Source organism: Amblyraja radiata, chromosome 23 (assembly GCF_010909765.2).
Source record: "Amblyraja radiata isolate CabotCenter1 chromosome 23, sAmbRad1.1.pri, whole genome shotgun sequence".
Lineage (NCBI taxonomy): Eukaryota > Metazoa > Chordata > Chondrichthyes > Rajiformes > Rajidae > Amblyraja > Amblyraja radiata.
In genome coordinates, this window is record NC_045978.1 from 17,583,924 (window position 1) to 17,602,922 (window position 18,999).

Here is an 18,999-nt window from a genome sequence, read left to right on the forward strand (position 1 = left end):
TCCCCCTACCCCTCCCTCCCCACTCTTCCACTTTCGGTAGAGATTTCACTTTTCTTTCTAAGTATCTGCTCCTCATTACATTTCGTTGTGTTTAAGTACAAGTTTTTAATCAAATCCTTCCCCCCCCCCCCCCCCCCCCACAATATTTCAAAAATAAACTGGCTTCTCACCCATAGAAGCAGCACCAGCCCCAGCCCCTGGTGAACGTTCCATTGTGTGATGTCACAATGCCCGATGCTCACATATGTCCAATCGGAATCGATCCATTTACATATGCCTTTGCAGGAGCCCCAGCCCATGATGAACGTTTCATTGTGTGATGTCACAATGCCCAATGCTCAAATACATTGTTGCCATAGAGGGAGTACAGAGAAGGTTAACCAGACTGATTCCTGGGATGTCAGGACTTTCATATGACGAAAGACTGGATAGACTCGGCTTGTACATGCTAGAATTTAGAAGATTGAGGGGGTATCTTATAGAAGCGTACAAAATTCTTAAGGGGTTGGACAGGCTAGATGCAGGAAGATTGTTCCAGATGTTGGGGAAGTCCAGAACAAGGGGTCACAGTTTAAGGATAAGGGGTAAATCTTTTACGACCGAGATGAGAAAAACATTTTTCACACAGAGAGTGGTGAGTCTCTGGAATTCTCTGCCACAGAAGGTAGTTGAGGCCAGTTCATTGGCTATATTTAAGAGGGAGTTAGATGTGGCCCTTGTGACTAAAGGGATCAGGGGGTATGGAGAGAAGGCAGGTACAGGATACTGAGTTGGATGATCAGCCATGATCATATAGAATGGTGGTGCAGGCTCGAATGGCCTACTCCTGCACTTAATTTCTATGCTTCTATGTTTCCCTCTCCTCACCCCTCTCCCACTCCCACCCATCCCTCTCTCCCCCAACCCCCTTCCCTCTCTACCACCACCCCCTTCCCCCTACCCCTCTGTCCCTCTTTCAGCACACCCCTACCCCTCCCTCCCCACTCTTCCACTTCTATCCCCTTACCCCACCCCTCTCCCTCCCCCCACCCCTCTTCCCCTCCCTTCCCCTCTCTCCCCCACCACTTCCCCTACCCCTCTGTCCCTCTTCCACCACTCCCCCGTCTCTCTTCCACCACTCCCGCTACCCCTCTACCCCTCCCTCCCTCCCCACTCTTCCACTTCTCTCCCCCTTCTTTCCTCCCCCTCTCCTTACCCCTCTCCCATCCCTCTTTCCCCCAACCCCCTTCCCACTCTACCCTACCCCCTTCCCTCTCCCCCCCACCCCTTCCCCCTATCCCTCTGTCCCTCTACCATCACTCCCCCTACCCTTCTCCTCGTCCCACCCCACTCTTCCACTTCTCTCCCCTTTCCCCTCCACTCTCCCTCCCCACTCTTTCCCATCTCATCCCCACCACTCTCCCCCTCCCTCCCTCCTCCCCATCTTCCCCATCCCCCCTCCCCCACATCTCTCTCCCCTTCTCTCAACCCCTACCCCGCTCACCTTTCCCTCCCAAATCTATCCCGTTTCCTCCTCCTCCTCTCCCCTCTTCTCCCCCCCCCCCCCCCCCACCCCCGCAAACGCCGTTGGGGAAACAGACCCAACGGGTCTGCACTTGGTCTAGTTAATATATAAAACTCTCGTCCCATCCTTCCGGCTGCCGTCCGGCTGCCTTTCTGCCTTTTGATTCATTCCCATCGTGTGATGTCACAATGCCCAATGCTCACAGATGTCCAATCAGCATGGATCCATTTACATGGACGGCTGCCGGCTGCATTTCTTCCTTTGATTCACTGCAACTCCGAAACCAGACGCAGAATCGCCGACATCTTTTCAATTTCGGTAGAGATTTCAGTTTTCTTTCTAAGTATCCGCTCCTCATTACATTTCGTCGTGTTTAAGTACATGTTTTTAATCAACTCCTTCCCCCCCCCCCCCCCCCCAATATTTCAAAAATAAACTGGCTTCTCACCCATAGAAGCAGCACCAGCCACAGCCCCTGGTGAACGTTCCATCGTGTGATGTCACAATGCCCAATGCTCACATATGTCCAATCGGAATGGAGCCATTTACATATGCCTTTGCAGGAGCCCCAGCCCCTGGTGAACGTTCCATCGTGTGATGTCACAATGCCCAATGATCAAAGACATTGTTGACATAGATGGAGTACAGAGAAGGTTCACCAGACTGATTCCTGGGATGTCAGGACTTTCATATAAATAAAGACTGGATAGACTCGGCTTGTACTCGCTAGATTTTAGAAGATTGAGGGGGTATCTTATAGAAACTTACAAAATTCTTCAGGGGTTGGACAGGCTACATGCAGGAAGATTGTTCCAGATGTTGGGGAAGTCCAGAACAAGGGGTCACAGTTTAAGGATAAGGGGTAAATCTTTTAGGACCGAGATGAGAAAAACATTTTTCACACATAGAGTGGTGAATCTCTGGAATTCACTGGCACAGAAGGTAGTTGAGGCCTGTTCATTGGCTGTATTTAAGAGTGAGTTAGATGTGGCCCCTGTGGCTAAAAGGATCAGGGGGTATGGAGAGAAGGCAGGTACAGGATACTGAGTTGGATGATCAGCCATGATCATATTGAATGGTGGTGCAGGCTAGAAGGGCCGAATGGCCTACTCCTGCACTTAATTTCTATGTTTCCCTCTCATCACCCCTCTCCCTCTCCCACCCATCACTCTCTCCCCCACCCCCCTTCCCTCTCTACCCCACCTCCTTCCCTCTATACCCCACCCCCTTCCCTCTCTCCCCCCGCCCCCTTCCCCTCTGTCCCTCTTCCACCACTCCCTCTACCCCTCCCTCCCCACTCTGCCACTTCTCTCCCCTTACTCCACCCCTCTCCCTCACTCACCCCTCTCTCTTCCCCTCCCTGTCCCACCCCTTCCCTACCCTCTGTCCCTCTCCCACCACTCCCCCGTCCCTCTTCCACCACTCCCGTTACCCCTCCCTCCCTCCCCACTCTTCCACTTCTCTCCCCTTCTCTCCTCCCCCTCTCCCTCTCCTCACCCCTCTTCCATCCCTCTCTCCCCCACCCCTTCCCTCTCTACCCCACTCCCTTCCCTCTCTTCCCTGCCCCCTTCCCCTGTCCCTTCCACCACTCCCCCTACCCCCCCTCTCCCACTTCTCTCCCCTTAATTCACCCCTCTCCCTCCTCCACCCGTCTCCCCCTCCCTTCCCCTCTCTCCCCCACCCCTACCCCTCTGTCCCTCTTCCACTACTCCCCCTGTCCCTCTTCCACCACTCCTGCTACCCCTCACCCCCTCCCTCCCTCCCTCCCTCCCCACTCTTCCACTTCTCTCCCCCCCTCCCCCCCAACACTCTTTCCCCTCTCTCCCCCCACCCCTCTCCCCCTCCCACTCTCCCCCTCCCTCCACACTCTTCCCCCTCTCCCTCCTCATTCCCATACCGTGCACAGTCTCTGTCTTTAAGAAGGAACTACAGATGCTGGAAAATCGAAGGTAGACATAAAACAAGCTGGATAAACTCAGCGGGTGCGGCAGCATCTATGGAGCGAATTGAATGGTCAACATTTTTGTCCGAAACCCGGAAGAAGGGTTTCGGCCAAAAACGTTGCCCTTTTCCTTCGGTCCATAGATGCTGCTGCACCCGCTGAGTTTATCCAGCTTTTTTGTTGTTGTACTAGCCTCTCTCTCTCTCTCTCTGCCCTTTTCTCTTCTCTCGACTCATGCACGCCCGCTCCAACCCCTCCCCCCCCTTCACCTCTCCTCCCCATCCTCTCCTCCCCCTCTTCTCCACCCCCCCTCCCCCTCTCCCTCCCCCTCCTCCCCTTCCTCACACAATATTTTTTGTGGGGGCGGGTCCACAGTGTGTGTGACTGTTTGTGGAGGCAGACACGCGCTCTCCATTCAAGAAGACGCTCATCTGTTTGAGGAGGCGCGTGCTTAGTATGTGACCAAAGATCTTATAGCGGAGCTCTCCGCTACAAGATCTTTGTGTGTGACGACACGCTCCCCAGCCCCCCCCCCCCCCCCCCCTCCCTTTGGTGCAGGAGGCGCGCGCAGCATCTGAACGCTCAGCAAATATTCGAATTCTTCACTAACCGTCATTCTGACTGCTTGTGAAGAGAAAAGTCCTGAATTGCATTTGTCTGATGCAGGAAGATTGTTCCCGATTTTGGGGAAGTCCAGGACAAGCGCGTCACAGTTTAAGGATAAAGGGGAAATCCTTTAGTACTGAGATGAGGAAAATTTTTTCACACAGATAGTGGTGAGTCTCTGGAACTCTCTGCCACAGAAGGTAGTTGAGATCACAGTTCATTGGCTATATTTAAGAGGGAGTTAGATGTGGCCCTTGTGGCTAAAGGGATCAGGCGGTATGGAGAGAAGGCAGGTACAGGATACTGAGTTGGATGATCAGCCGTGATCATATTGAATGGTGGTGCAGGCTCGAAGGGCCGAATGGCCTACTCCTGCACTTAATTTCTATGCTTCCATGTTTCCCTCTCATCACCCCTCTCCCTCTCCCACCCATCCCTCTCTCCCCCGCCCCTCTTCCCTCTCTACCACCACCCCCTTCCCCTTCTGTCCCTCTTTCACCACTCCCTCCCCACTCTTCCACTTCTATCCCCTTACCCCACGCCTCTCCCACCCCCACCCCTCTCTCTTCCCCTCCCTTCCCCTCTCTCCCCTACCACTTCCCCTACCCCTCTGTCCCTCCTCCACCACTCCCGTCTCTCTTCCACCACTCCCGCTACCCCTCTACTCCTCCCTTCCTCCCCACTCTACTTCTCTCCTCCCCCTCTCCTCACTCCTCTCCCTCTCCCATCCCTCTCTCCCCCACCCCCCTTCCCTCTCTGCCCAACCCCCCTTCCCTCTCTACCCCACCCCCTTCCCTCTCCCCCCCCACCCCTTTCCCCCAATCCCTCTGTCCCTCTTCCATCACGCCCCCTACCCCTCCTCCTCCCTCCCCACTCTTCCACTTCTCTCCCCCTTCCCCTCCACTCTCCCTCCCCACTCTTTCCCCTCTCCCCCACCCCTCTCCCCCTCCCCCACATCTCTCTCCCCATCTCTCACCCCCTACCCCGCTATCCTTTCCCTCCCAAATCTATCCCGTTCCCACCACCTCACAATGCCCAATGCTCGCAGATGTCCAATCACAATGCCCAATGCTCGCAGATGTCCAATCGGAATGGATTCATTTACATGTACGGCTTCCGACTGCATTTCTTCCTTTGATTCACTGCAACTCAGAAACCAGACGCAGAATCGCCGACATCTTTTCCATTTCGGTAGAGATTTCACTTTTCTTTCCAAGTATCCGCCCCTCATTACATTTCGTCGTGTTTAAGTACACGTTTTTAATCAAATCCTTCCACCCCCCCAATATTTCAAAAATAAACTGGCTTCTCACCCATAGAAGCAGCACCAGCCCCAGCCCCAGCCCAAGCCCCTGGTGAACGTTCCAACGTGTGATGTCACAATGCCCGATGCTCATAGATGTCCAATTGGAATGGATTAATTTACATATGCCTTTGCGGGAGCACCAGCCCATGGTGAACGTTCCATTGTGTGATGTCACAATGCCCAATGTTCACATATGTCCAATCGGAACTTAAGAGGGAGTTAGATGTGGCCCTTGTGGCTAAAGGGATCAGGGGGTATGGAGAGAAGGCAGGTACAGGATACTGAGTTGGATGATCAGCCATGATCATATTGAATGGTGGTGCAGGCTCACAGGGCCGAATGGCCTACTCCTGCACTTAATTTCTATGTTTCCCTCTCCTCACCCCACTCCCTCTCCCACCCATCCCTCTCTCCCCCACCCCCTTCCCTCTCTACCCCACCCCCTTCCCTCTCTCCCCACGCCCCCTTCCCCTACCCCTCTGTCCCTCTTCCACTCCCCCTACCCCTCCCTCCCCACTTTCACTTCTCTCCCCTTACCCCACCCCTCTCCCTCCCCCACCCCTCTCTCTTCCCCTCCCTTTCCCTCTCTCCCCCACCCCTTCCTCTTACCCCTGTTCCTCTTCCACCACTCCCGCTACCCCTCCCTCCCCACTCTTCCACTTCTCTCCTCCCCTCTCCCTCTCCCATCCCTCTCTCTCCCGCCCCCTTCCCTCTGTCTGTCTTCCATCACTCCCCCTACCCCTCTCCTCCTCCCTCCCCACTCCTCTCCCCCCACCCCCTCCACTCTCCCTCCCCACTCTTTCCCCTCTCTCCCCCCACCCCTCTCCCCCTTCCCCTACCTCCCCATCCCCCCCTCCCCCACATCTCTCTCCCCATACCCCTCTCTCACCCCCTACCCCGCTCTCCTTTCTCTCCCAAATCTGTCCCGTTTCCTCCTCCTCCTCTCCCCTCTTCTCACCCCCCCTCCCCCCACCTGTGTGTTTGGGGGGTGGTTAATGTGAGTGTGATGCCGCAGCCCCCCCCCCCCCCCCAATATTTAAAAAAATACTGGCTTCTCACCCATAGAAGCGGCCCCAGCCCCTGGTGAACGTTCCATCGTGTGATGTCACAATGCCCAATGCTCAAAGACATTATTGCCATAGTGGGAGTACAGAGAAGGCTTACCAGACTGATTCCTGGGATGTCAGGACTTTCATATGAATAAAGACTGGATAGACTCAGCTTGTACTCGCTAGATTTTAGAAGATTGATGGGGTATCTTATAGACTTACAAAATTCTTAAGGGTTTGGGCAGACTAGATGCAGGAAGATTGTTCCAGATGTTGGGGAAGTCCAGAACAAGGGGTCGCACTTTAAGGATAAGGGGTAAATCTTTTAGGACCGAAATGAGAAAAACATTTTTCACACAGAGAGTGGTGAATCTCTGGAATTCACTGGCACAGAAGGTAGTTGAGGCCAGTTCATTGGCTATATTTAAGAGGGAGTTAGATCTGGCCCTTGTGGCTAAAGGGATCAGGGGGCATGGAGAGAAGGCAGGTACAGGATACCGAGTTGGATGATCAGCCATGATCATATTGAATGGTGGTGCAGGCACGTAGGGCCGAATGGCCTACTCCTGCACTTAATTTCTGTTTCCCTCTCATCACCTCTCCCACCCATCCCTCTCCCCCACCCCCTTCCCTCTCTACCCCACCCCCTTCCCTCTCCCCCGCCCCCTTCCCCCATACCGCTGTCCTCTTCCACCACTCCCCCTACCCCTCCCTCCCCACTCTTCCACATCTCTCCCCTTATATCACCCCTCTTCCTCCTCCACCCCTCTCCCCCTCTTCCACCACTCCCGTTACCCCTCCCTCCCTCCCCACTCCTCTACCCCACCCCCCTTCCCTCTCCTCCACCCCCTTCCCTCTCTACCCCACCCCTTCACTCTCCCCCCGCCCCTACCTCTTCCATCACTCCCCCTACCCCTCTCCTCCTCCCTCCCCACTCTTCCTCTTCTCTCCCCCCTCCTTCCCCTCTGTCCCCCTCCCTCCATCCTCCCCCCTGTCTCTCTCCCCATCCCCCTCTCACCACCTACCCCGCTCTCCTTTCCCTCCCAAATCTGTCCCGTTTCCACCTCCTCCTCTCCCCTCCCCCCACCTGTGTGTTTGGGAGGTGGTTAATGTGAGTGTGATGCCGCAGCCCCCGCAAACGGCGTTATGGAAACAGACCCAACGGGTCTGCACTTGGTCGTTATTATATAAAAGTCTGTGGCTGCCGCCTGCCGTCCGGCTGGCCGGCAGCCTTTCTTCCTTTTGATTCGTTCCATCGTGTGATGTCACAATGCCCAATGTTCACATATGTCCAATCGGAATGGATCCATTTACATATGCCTATGCAGGAGCCCCAGCCCATGGTGAACGTTCCATTGTGTGATGTCAAAATGCCCAATGCTCAAAGACATTCTTGCCATAGAGGGAGTACAGAGAAGGTTCACCAGACTGATTCCTGAGACGTCAGGACTTTCGTATGAAGAAAGACTGGATAGACTCGGCTTGTACTCGCTAGATTTTAGAAGATTGAGGGGATATCTTATATAAACCGATGTTGGGGAAGTCCAGAACAAGGGGTCACAGTTTAAGGATAAGGGGGAAATCTTCTAGGACCGAGATGAGAAAAACATTTGTCACAGAGAGTGGTGAATCTCTGGAATTCACTGCCACAGAAGGTAGTTCATTGGCTATATTTAAGAGCAAGTTAGATGCGGCCCTTGTGGCTAAAGGGATCAGGGGGTGTGGTGAGAAGGCAGGTACAGGATACTGAGTTGGATGATCAGCCATGATCATATTGACTGGAGGTGCAGGCTCGAAGGGCTGAATGGCCTACTCCTGCACCTAATTTCTGTTTCTAAGTTTCCCTCTTCTCACCCCTTTCTCTCCCACCCATCCCTCTCTCCCCCACCCCCCTTCACTCTCTCCCCCCGTCCCCTACCCCTCTTCCACCACTCCCCCTACCCCTCCCTCCCCACTCTTCCACTTCTCTCCCTCACTCCACCCCTTTCCCTCCACTCCCACACCCCTTCCCCTACCCCTCTTCCACCTCCCACTATCCCTCCCCTCCCCCCACCTCTCTCCCCCTCCCTCCTCCTCCGTCCCCATCTCTCTCCCCTCCCCATCCCTCTCTTCCACTTCTCTCCCCCCTTCCCCCTCCCCTCTCTCCAACACCTCTCCCCTTCCCTCCCTCCTCCCCCCCCTCTCCCACATCTCTCTCCCCCTACCCCACTCCTTTCTCTCCCAAATCTGTCATCCTCCTCCTCTCCCCTCCCTGCCCTCTTCTCCCCCCCCCCTCCCCCCACCTGTGTGTTTGGGGGGTGGTTAATGTGAGTGTGATGCCTCACACACCCCCCCCCCCCCTCCCCCCACCTCCCCCCACAAACGCCGTTGGGGAAACAGACCCAACGGGTCTGCACTTGGTCTAGTATATTACTAAAACTCTCATCTCGTTTGTGATTCTGCGTGCGTATGTGCTCCCGGAACTATGCCAAAACGGTACACTATAGCCCTACAATTTATGGGCCATCTTACTCACAATTATCTTGTGGCATGTTTTTTAATCAAGTATTGTTCAGATTGATGTTGTGTTTAAAAAGTTATTCACATTTTTAACTTTACTAAACCCCACTTTGAGAAAAATATCCACATTGAATTACGATTACTGGAATTGTTTCGTACTTGTCCAATTCAATGCGTTTTTGGATTGCAGGCTCTTTGATATCAATACACTGTTGGTTGTACAATGGCAGTGGAAAAATTGTCTAGAAAAAGCAAAAAGGGAAATGGTCACATTCAAAATGAAAGGAATGTATTTAAAAAAAAAAAAAAATCAGGTGTGAGGAAAAACAAACAATAACCAGATCAGAAATATGGCAAGCACAGAACAGAGGTAATGTACCAGTGAAGCAGTTCATATCGGCATGCAGCAAGAACTGTACAGTATTCTGCTACCAGGTTGAAAAGTGGCAAGTAACCACTGTACCATGCAATGAGGTAATCTAATCGCATTCTCTTTGTATATAATGACAGTGCCATTACTATGTTTTACAAACAGCCGTAGGGTCATGAGTAAACAGAAATTCAATTGGATCAGCCAGATAAATATGGTAGCTACAAGAACAAGTCATAGATGGTATTTCTTGTAGCAAACGACTCGCCTCCTGACAGACCAAGGCCTTTGTACTATCTACAAGGCACTTGTCAGCAGTGCAATGGAACATTTGCCACTTACTTGGGTGAACCGCTCCAACAAATCCCAAGAAGTTCAGCATCAACAATAGTAAAGCAGCCCGCTGAATTAGTATGCCTTCGACCACCCCAAACATAATTTTCACCACCACCAGCATAATTGCTGCATGTGTACCACTTACAAAACACATTTGCCATTATTCATATAGGTTACTCAGAAAGCAACCCCAAGCCCACAATCTCTACTACCAACAGATCAAGAAATGCAAGGAAAGTATGTGCACAAAAACACCACCACCCAAGTTCTCCAATTCACATTCCGATTTGGAAATATACCCGTCCTTCATCGTTGGCTCTAAATTTCAAAACCACCTATTCAACACCATTGAGGAAGTACCTACACCAGAGACTGCAGCAATTCATGGAAGTTCACCATCACTTTCTCAAGGGTGAAATATTCTGACCTGCCAGTGAGCCCAGCTTCCAAATCGAATAAATGAGCTAATGAATAATTTAGGTTTAAGGTAAAAGAAAACACGCATCTTACTCAAGAAATTAGTCTGTGTATATTATTGTTGAAACAATTCAGTTTTATAGAATTAGCATAAGCAACCTTTGGAAAACAATGATCAATGAAATTGTTTTAATAATGCTTGGGGGCCAACATTAATGTAGCAACATTAATGCGGCATTGGGATGTTGGGATGTTGACAACAGGCATTATGAAAACCATGACGTGAACGGTATAATAAACTGGGCTAAATGTATCATTATGAAATATCAATTAGCTCAGTTCCAAATATAATCCTGAATCTTTATCAGCCACTACTGGTTTCACTTTACCTTTATTTTTTCCCCCCGAATGTCATAAGTTACGGATGATGTTTCAACAAATAAATATTCTTCTGCACCGAATCTAGTATATAGCCAAATAAAATGCCTCTTTTATTACACTGTAATACAAGTGTACTTGTGCTTTATACCCCTATCCTCAAAAGCCCATCATTCATATATAAAAGATGTGATCCCTGTACATTTACTTATTGGAAGTTACTTATGCGAGATTGCCTTGTTGACTATTACTGGGGCCAAATTTTATTTCAAGAGTTCAATTGATGCCCCAGTGATAGCAGCCAGCTCAGCACTGAGCTGTGGTTGAAGGCAGACTTATGGCGTACTGAGTGAATTTGCAGAAATCACGTGATGGGGAATTTTCATCCCACACCAGAATCGAACATTGGATCACGTCACTGCATCTCCAGCAGCAGTAGCAGCTGCAACTAGTTCTCTGCAAATAAAACAAGATACTAAATAGCAGAACACATTTGTCCTTTCATCTTGAAAACAATATTCACATCACAACAGATTGCTACAATGGCAAGGTTTAAAAAAAAAAAGCAATTTGTTATATATTAAAATGGAAAACAAGAAGCAATGATGAATAATACAATGATCAAGCAACTGAATTCCCCAACTAGATCTTTGTCTCATTATTCACCCGCAGGCATTCAATAATCTGTACATAATATTTTGTATATATTCTTTATACACATACATTAAATACAAGAAATGTATAGAACTGTGTGTAGATAATTTCTCAAAAGGTGGAAGCTTGTAATTCTTTGTTTTTCTTTTATAAAGACACTGGTTCATCGATCCATCTTAAAGATTGTGCTAAACCTTTCAATAAACTTCAAAAGGGAGGTTTGAATTTCAGGCTATTTGCAAAGATTCAGTACCAAGGTAACCCATTGGTCTAATTATTAACAAATCTGCAAAGGTAGTGTTGACAAGGAAAGGTTGAGGTGGATGGTTGGAAGCAAGATGTACAAATCAGGTTTTCATTTGTTCACTACATGCAAGAGGTGGCGAGGACAATTTCAGGAGCAAACCAAGTTATTATTATGAGATAGTGAAAGGACATAATGCTTTTCTCCCCTTTTCCTGGCCTCACTGACCCTCATTTCTTGTTAACCAAAAACAAAAAGTGCATAAGTCGTTATCTCTTCCTCCCGCATTGCATTAGTCTTCTGAATATGTGATGACTTCCGCATGAGCCATCTCGTACTGGATTGCTTGCTGCTGAAGCTGCTGGATCTGTTCCTCTGTGGCTTCAGTCGTGTAGATCCCTTGAACCTGGGCCATGGCAGCATCTGCTACAGCTGTGCAGGACAAAAGACCACAGCTTACCTTCTTTGATTTATAAAATATATTTCTTAAAAATATATAAATATATAACAAAAAAAACAGGCGTCACCTGAAGAAAACATTCTATTTTAGATGCTGCCATGCAAATTTGTATTTTTGTTTTTAAGAACAAAAGATCAAGCCAATTAACATGGCAATGTCCAAATGAATACAGTATAATTTTGACAAAAATTTATGGAAAAACTGTAATAAGTGAACGTATCAAAAGACGTTTAATTGTCAAGAGATTCTTTTAGTAATTCCGAAGTTTTTTTGGTTTTTAAACGTTTATAACTTTACGTTTACATATCCCCAGAGCTTAATTATTATTATATCTTAATTCTGAACAAAAACAAAAGCATTAATGCCTTAAAAAGAACCAATAAAACAATGCAGCTGACGAGCAATTTCTGCTTTGTATTTAAGAGGAACAGAAAGAAAGTTGCATCGAGAGGGTCACTGCAGCAAGAGGTAAAACAATGGGCAGAAGACTCGTGGAGGGAGAGAATGTTTCCTTTTTCTGCTTCCACTGGTTAACGTGAAGTGTATTCATCACCAGAGTAAAGGAAGGCAAGCAGCAATTTCTAAATGAAAAAGTCTCACAAGTAGTAATTATATTAATAATCTGATTATGATTATGTTGGAGGAGTAAATATTGGCCAAGAGACTAGGAGAATTCACTAATTTAAGATTGCATCAACTTGCAAAAGCAGATGGACTTTCGATTGAACATCTCTTTTAATAAATGGTGTGTTGGGCAGTGCAATTTTCATATCAGCCGAGAAAGAATGCCCAAATCCCAGCATGGTTGTCCAGGGTACAGAGAATAAATATCAAAGATTTAGTAATTAATAATATTTATTATTATAGAAGGAAATGGTAGCAGATGGTAAACAAAATTCAGGAAACAATTCATTTCTGTGCAAAGAAAGAATTGTGTGCAATATTGGTCAAATCAAAGTATACTCAAGATCACAAGAAACACCATTAATATAATTCAATCAAAAAACAGATCCTTCTCAAAGAGCATAAATAAAAAGAAAATGCCAAAACCTCCGGTCAAGCAGCATCTGTGGAGAGTGAACAGTGCAGAATACTGGAAGAACTCAGTGGGTCAAACACCATCTGTGGAAGCAAATCAACATTTAGGGTCCAGAGCCTGCATCAGGACTGAGAAGGAATGAGAAGTATATAGCAGTACAGTGTGTGCACTTGTGTACTTATGGAGAGGCTGATAGGTGGAGCCAGATGCTTGTAGATCTTGGGCAGGAGGTAGAAATAGGCTGTGAAGGACTAGTGAACTATGCTGTGCCTATGCAGAGAACATCTCCAGAGAAAATGTTCAGTGACTGAGAGACTATGGCCTGACGGTAGAACTCGCAAGAAAGCTACGAGGAGCTGGCAATCGCCCTTCGCAAGGGAGAGATTATTTACCAAGCAACAAGTTATTTACCAAGCAACAAGAAAGCAAACTTAATCACGCTTTCTACATTCTCATCCAAATTGCCGATATAAACCATAAACAGCGAAGGGCCCAGTACCAACCGATCCACAGCATACCATTAGTCACAGGCCTCCAGTACGAAAAACAATCTTCCACTACCACCCTCTGTTTCCTTCCATGAAGCCAATTCTAGTCAGCTAGCTCTCCCTGGATCCCATGCGATCTAACCTTCCAGAGCAGCCTACCATGTGGAACCTATCAAATGCCTTGCCCCAGTCTATGTAGACAATGTTTATGATTCAGCCCTCATCAATTTTCTTGGTTACTTCTTTAAAAATCTCAATAACATAGAAACATACAAAATATATGCAGGAGTAGGCTATTCGGCCATTCGAACCAGCACTGCCATTCAATATGATCATGGCTGATCATCTAAAATCAGTACCCCGTTCCTGCTTTCTCCCCATATCCCTTGATTCTGTTAGGCCCAAGAGCTATATCTAATACTCTCTTGAAAACATCCAGTGAGTTGGCCTCCACTGTCTTCTGTGGCAGAGAATTCTACAGACTCGCAATTCACTGGATGAAAAAGTTTCTCATCTCAGTCCTAAATGGCCTACCCCTTATTCTTAAAGGCCATGATCATATTGAATGGCTCGAAGGGCCGAATGGCCTACTCCTGCACCTAATTTCTATGTTTCTATGACCCCTGGTTCTGGACTCCCCCAATAAAATTCATAAGATAATCTCCCACAACCAAAACTACTGTGACTATTCCTAATCAGCCCCTGTCTATGTTTGTATCTTGGTTAGGCAAGTGTGAGGTAATAATAATAATAATGGATGGGATTTATATAGCGCCTTTCTAATACTCAAGGCGCTTTACATCGCATTATTCATTCACTCCTCAGTCACACTCGGTGGTGGTAAGCTACTTCTGTAGCCACAACTGCCCTGGGGCAGACTGACGGAAGCGTGGCTGCCAATCTGCGCCTACGGCCCCTCCGACCACCACCAATCACTCACACACATTCACACACAGGCAAAGGTGGGTGAAGTGTCTTGCCCAAGGACACAACGACAGTATGCACTCCAAGCGGGATTCGAACCGGCTACCTTCCGGTTGCCAGCCGAACACTTAGCCAATTGCGCCATCTGTCGTCCAGAAGTATGTCTGATGTTGTGACTTTGCTTAAGAAAGGATGCAACAACAAGGCAGAGAATAACTGGCTTGCGAGCTCAACTGGATCAGTTACTGAAGACAGAATCTATCAGCATTTGGAAAGGCAAGGACTGACTAGGAAGATTCAAAGTGGCTTTGTGCGCAGCAAATTATGCCTCATGATTAGGCCTTTGGGGTGATTCAGTGAAAGGGGTGATAAAAGGAAAGGGGGTGGGGGGGGGAAGAAACAGTAAAATGAGGGTTTGGACAAGAACAGATTGGTAACTTTTCATTTGAACTGAAAAAGAAGCATGCTTTACATGACACAGACGTAGGGAGTGCGGAAAGAATAAGGAAAAGGTCTGGAAGGATGACGATCAATAGAATGCAGATGACATTAATGCTGCTGGTGCAGTTGACGAGATGATGGTGAATCATTGCTAATCAGTCTGAGGGGTATACATAGAGAAACGTGAATGGACGGCAGATGAAACTATACAAAGAATGCTGGATTTGTGATGCACAAAACACTGTTAATGCTGCAAATCTGAACCAAAAATGAGAATGTTGCAAATATTCCAACACAGACCAGACAGCATCATAGAGAGAGAAATACAGATTGATGGCCTTCCATCAGAACTGGCCATGACTTTCCCTTCATACCAGAACAGGGCAAAAAGTGGTGGCTCACCTGTCACTGCTGAGTGTGCAGCTGCCTCCAACTCTGCTTGAGTCACTACCTGTCGGTCAGTGATTGGCACATATTGGATCTGCCCATCATGACTCACTGCAATCTTAATTGAAACAATAGCATGTAAACATATTGAGAGCCACAAAAGATCACAAGAGGCCATGCAGAGCGATCCATCAAGTATAGATACTGGCGGCTGCAACCTGTAGGCATTGGGATAAAAGATACAGATGCTGGGCAGTGAAATGCTTCTGCAGGATGTGGGAGGTCATGGATATATTCCACATTGTTGATGACCACATCTGCATGAAACGTGTCCAGCTACAGCTCCTGGCAAACGGCAGAGCAGCTAGAGCAGAGGATGAAGAGAATGTGGGAGAAAGTATTTACTATGGTGGTCAGTCCACAAGTACACAATGAGTGAATATGGGTGATCACCAGGGAGCACAGAGAGTTGGTGAAGTCCTCTGTGCTTATTCCCCCTTTGTCAGGTATATACCATGTTGGATACTGTTGGGGGATGGCCTCCTAGGGCAGAACAGCAGCACCAGTCCTGTCTGTGGCACTACATAGGATGTAGCTACAAAGAAAGATGGGTACAGGTTGACAGTAGCAGGAGATTCTATTGTAAGCTGGACAGATGGGCATTGCTAGCTGCAAAAGGGACAGCAGGTTAGTACATTGTCTATTGTTATAGTCTATTGTCTATAGACCGCTGGTGATGTCACCCTTGAAGTCCCCTACAAAGACAATTAAGTTTTACAGTATTGTTTTGCAGGCCCACATGAATGGGGTCTCTGCTCTGATACCCGCTCTAACCTAGCGTGGGATCAGAGAGACAGATACCCCGGCAAGAAAGGGCTTCGGTGAGATCATCAGCACTGAGGAGCACTGCTAGAAACCCTCTGGGACATGCTTCAGGGTGAAGGACCAAATGTTAGTGGTTCCCTTCCGACTCACTGATTGCAGTTAACATGATTCAATCCTTTGACCATGGAAGCAGGGTATTCAGTCATCTTATCTACCCAGCGGCAATGCCAATTAGCTGAGGCTAACCAAGAACTTTCTTCTGGAGATTAAAGTAATCAATGCGTTAACCGCATATCACGATGGACAAGTCACCCTGGAAGCAGAAGCATTATTACACATATCACTCAATGAAATGCCAATACATGGTTCCGCAACACTAGCATTGACAGCAGGGAATGCACACTTTTTTTGCTGTCAAGAATAACAAATCATGAACAGTTTAGGAAACCTTGATATTCATATCATGGTAAATAACTATTTTTAATGTTGACTCCCGTAGACTCCTCGGCTACGGGAGTCAAGATAGTCCCGTCAATGGAGGGCTCGAGCCGGTCGACTGTGGGAGAACAAAGAAGGGAAGAGATTGAACTTTTTTTTTTTGCCTTTCCATCCAGTGAGGGATGTGGAGGAGTCACTGTGGCAGATGTTTATGTTAAAATGTATTTTGTGTGATCTGTTGCTTTTTTATTTGTATGACCGACTTGGCAAATGAAATTCCTCGTATGTTGCAAAACATACTTGGCTAATAAAGTATTATTGTATTGTATTATTGTATTTCACAAGTGAAGAGCCTTACCTGCTGTCCCTCCAAGACCTGGTGTATTTGTGGATCCGATTCATATTGTATGTGGTGGATTTGACCATCTTGAACCTGTAGAGACAACTGGTAAATTAGGTGGTGTTCTGGTGGAGCCAGCATTATTCCTCCCATGGTTTATGTGCATACTGGGCACACATAGTATGTTACAAATCATCCCAGTAGGTTACTTCAAATCATTGCCATTTTCTGTAATACTTATTTCTGTGTGGAGGAGCATTTGGCACATAACATATGGAATCTGATTACAAGCTCAACTATTAGGCAAAAGAGGTATCGCTGGAATAGGTATAATTTCCCCTTCTCCACCCACTCAAAAGGATGGTTCTTTTCCATGTTTTCAGTCCTCTACTGTTTTAGCTGCCAGGAACTGTAAAAGAACACATCTGTTTTTCAACCTTAAGGGGAATGTCACATAACCACAGAACCAGAATCATAAAGATGGAATTAATCAAAGCCATTCATCACTTTAATGTTCCAGCCCAGAGTTACTTTTGAAACATGTTAAGTATGTCGACACTCCATTCTTGAATATATTTTGGTGCTTTTTCTGCATGCCAGTTTCTGACAAACTTGTACGACAAATCAGAATAAATTGACACCCACCTGAATATGGTGACCATCAGGGACAACCACATATTCCTGTGGAACAAGGTGCTGTACACCTTCCTGTGAAATTATGTATTGCACCTTCAGAAAGGAAAGAACATCGAGATTTAGGAAAAGAGCACATATTCATTATCTCAGTGAAATACTACATTTTCCTTTCAACTCTAACTTTTACACACTCACGACTATGCCGCCAAATTTGGCTCCAACTCTATCTACAAATGTGCAGTTGACACCACAGTGGTGGGCCTGATTATGTACAACGATGAGACAGGCTACAAGAAGGAAATAGAGAACTTAGTGACATGGTGTCAGGACAATAATCTTTCCCTCAATGTCAGAAGATGAAGGGGCTAATTATTAACTTCAGGAAACGCAATGGAGAACATGCCCCAATCAGCATCAATGGTGCCAAAGTGGAAATGGCTGAAAGCTTGTAGTTCCTTGGCCTAAATATTACCAACAAACGGTTGTGAAAAAACACTTTGAAGTGACAGCCAAAAGGCTCACCAATGCCTCTAGTTCCCAAGGAAATTCAGCATGTCTCCACTGTCTACAAATGTCAACAGATGCACCATGGAAATAATATTATCAGGTCACATCACTGTTTGGTTTGGGAACTACTCAGTCCAAATCTGCAAGAAATTGCAGAGATTTATGGATATAGTCCAGTCCATCACATAGACCAGACTCCCCACTACTCAACTTCATCAATACTGTGCTGTCTCAGAAAAGCAGCCAACATAATCAAAAACTTAACCCAACCCAGTTATACCTTCTCCATGCTCCTAATGGGTAGCAGATACAGAAGCTTGAAAATGCACATCAGCAGACTTGGGGACATCTTCTCTCCCTCTTATCAGGCTTCTAAATGGTCCCTTCATACGTTTCAGGTTTTTCTGATTCAACTCTATCCTATTGAGGACACCGGGGTTTGAATTATCACTATAATGCTGTGAACTATATTCTGAACTCTGTATCTTCACCTTCACTCTACCTGTTGTTCTTAAGTTTGACTTGATTGTATTTATGTGCGGTATTATCTGACTGAGTACCATGCAGAACAAAGGATTTCATTGTACCTTGATACACATGACAATAACACAATATAGTGTTTGTAACTATATGGAAATTTGCAGCACCAAATAGCTCAAGGTAGTATTCATTTTGACCATCCTAATTGAAAATTTAGAATTTCACTTTCATCTGAGGTTTGTTATAAATGAATACTTTGGGGAGCGGAGATAATGCACCAATACCTTCCCTTCTACAGCCAGTTTATAAAAGATTGACTACGAGTCAATTTTACATATAACACCAGGTAACCAAAAAAGCAGCAATAGTTAATTTCAAACGTTCCACATTGCATCTATTTTTTTAATTCTGTAGATAGCCTCACTATTTTAATCACAAAAGGATACCTGGCAATTTTTATTTCCACACTTGTAAATTAACAAATTATTATTTCAGAATACATATCCAGCAATTTAAACAGAAATAATTATTTCTATTTCTGGCCTCAAATCACCTATTCAATGTCATGGATCAATCGTACCAACGAGGATGTTAAGTCAAGATGCCCACATACATGCACACAGCATTAGTGAAGCCATGATCCCCAGAAAACCCTTTGCTCTGTAATTTGGTCACTGAGTTTGCTCCTCACATGGGAGCTTGAATAATAGAAGTTCATTCCGTAAGTTA

The 18,999-nt window shown here is 47.0% G+C and overlaps 1 protein-coding gene across 3 annotated transcripts in view; it reads right to left on the bottom strand.

Moving 5' to 3' along the window:
• Positions 1–10,140: 10,140 nt before the first annotated feature.
• Positions 10,141–18,999, bottom strand: part of znf335 (zinc finger protein 335) — a 58,966-nt gene continuing 50,107 nt past the window's right edge. For all 3 annotated transcript variants that reach the window (XM_033041633.1, XM_033041632.1, XM_033041634.1), the window contains exons 25-28: positions 17,293–17,376; positions 16,666–16,740; positions 15,060–15,162; positions 10,141–11,737 (exon numbers count right to left, since the gene is read on the bottom strand). In XM_033041633.1, coding sequence (XP_032897524.1) covers positions 11,598–11,737; positions 15,060–15,162; positions 16,666–16,740; positions 17,293–17,376 — 402 coding nt within the window. In that variant the 3' untranslated portion in view covers positions 10,141–11,597. The remainder of the gene's footprint in view (positions 11,738–15,059; positions 15,163–16,665; positions 16,741–17,292; positions 17,377–18,999) is intronic.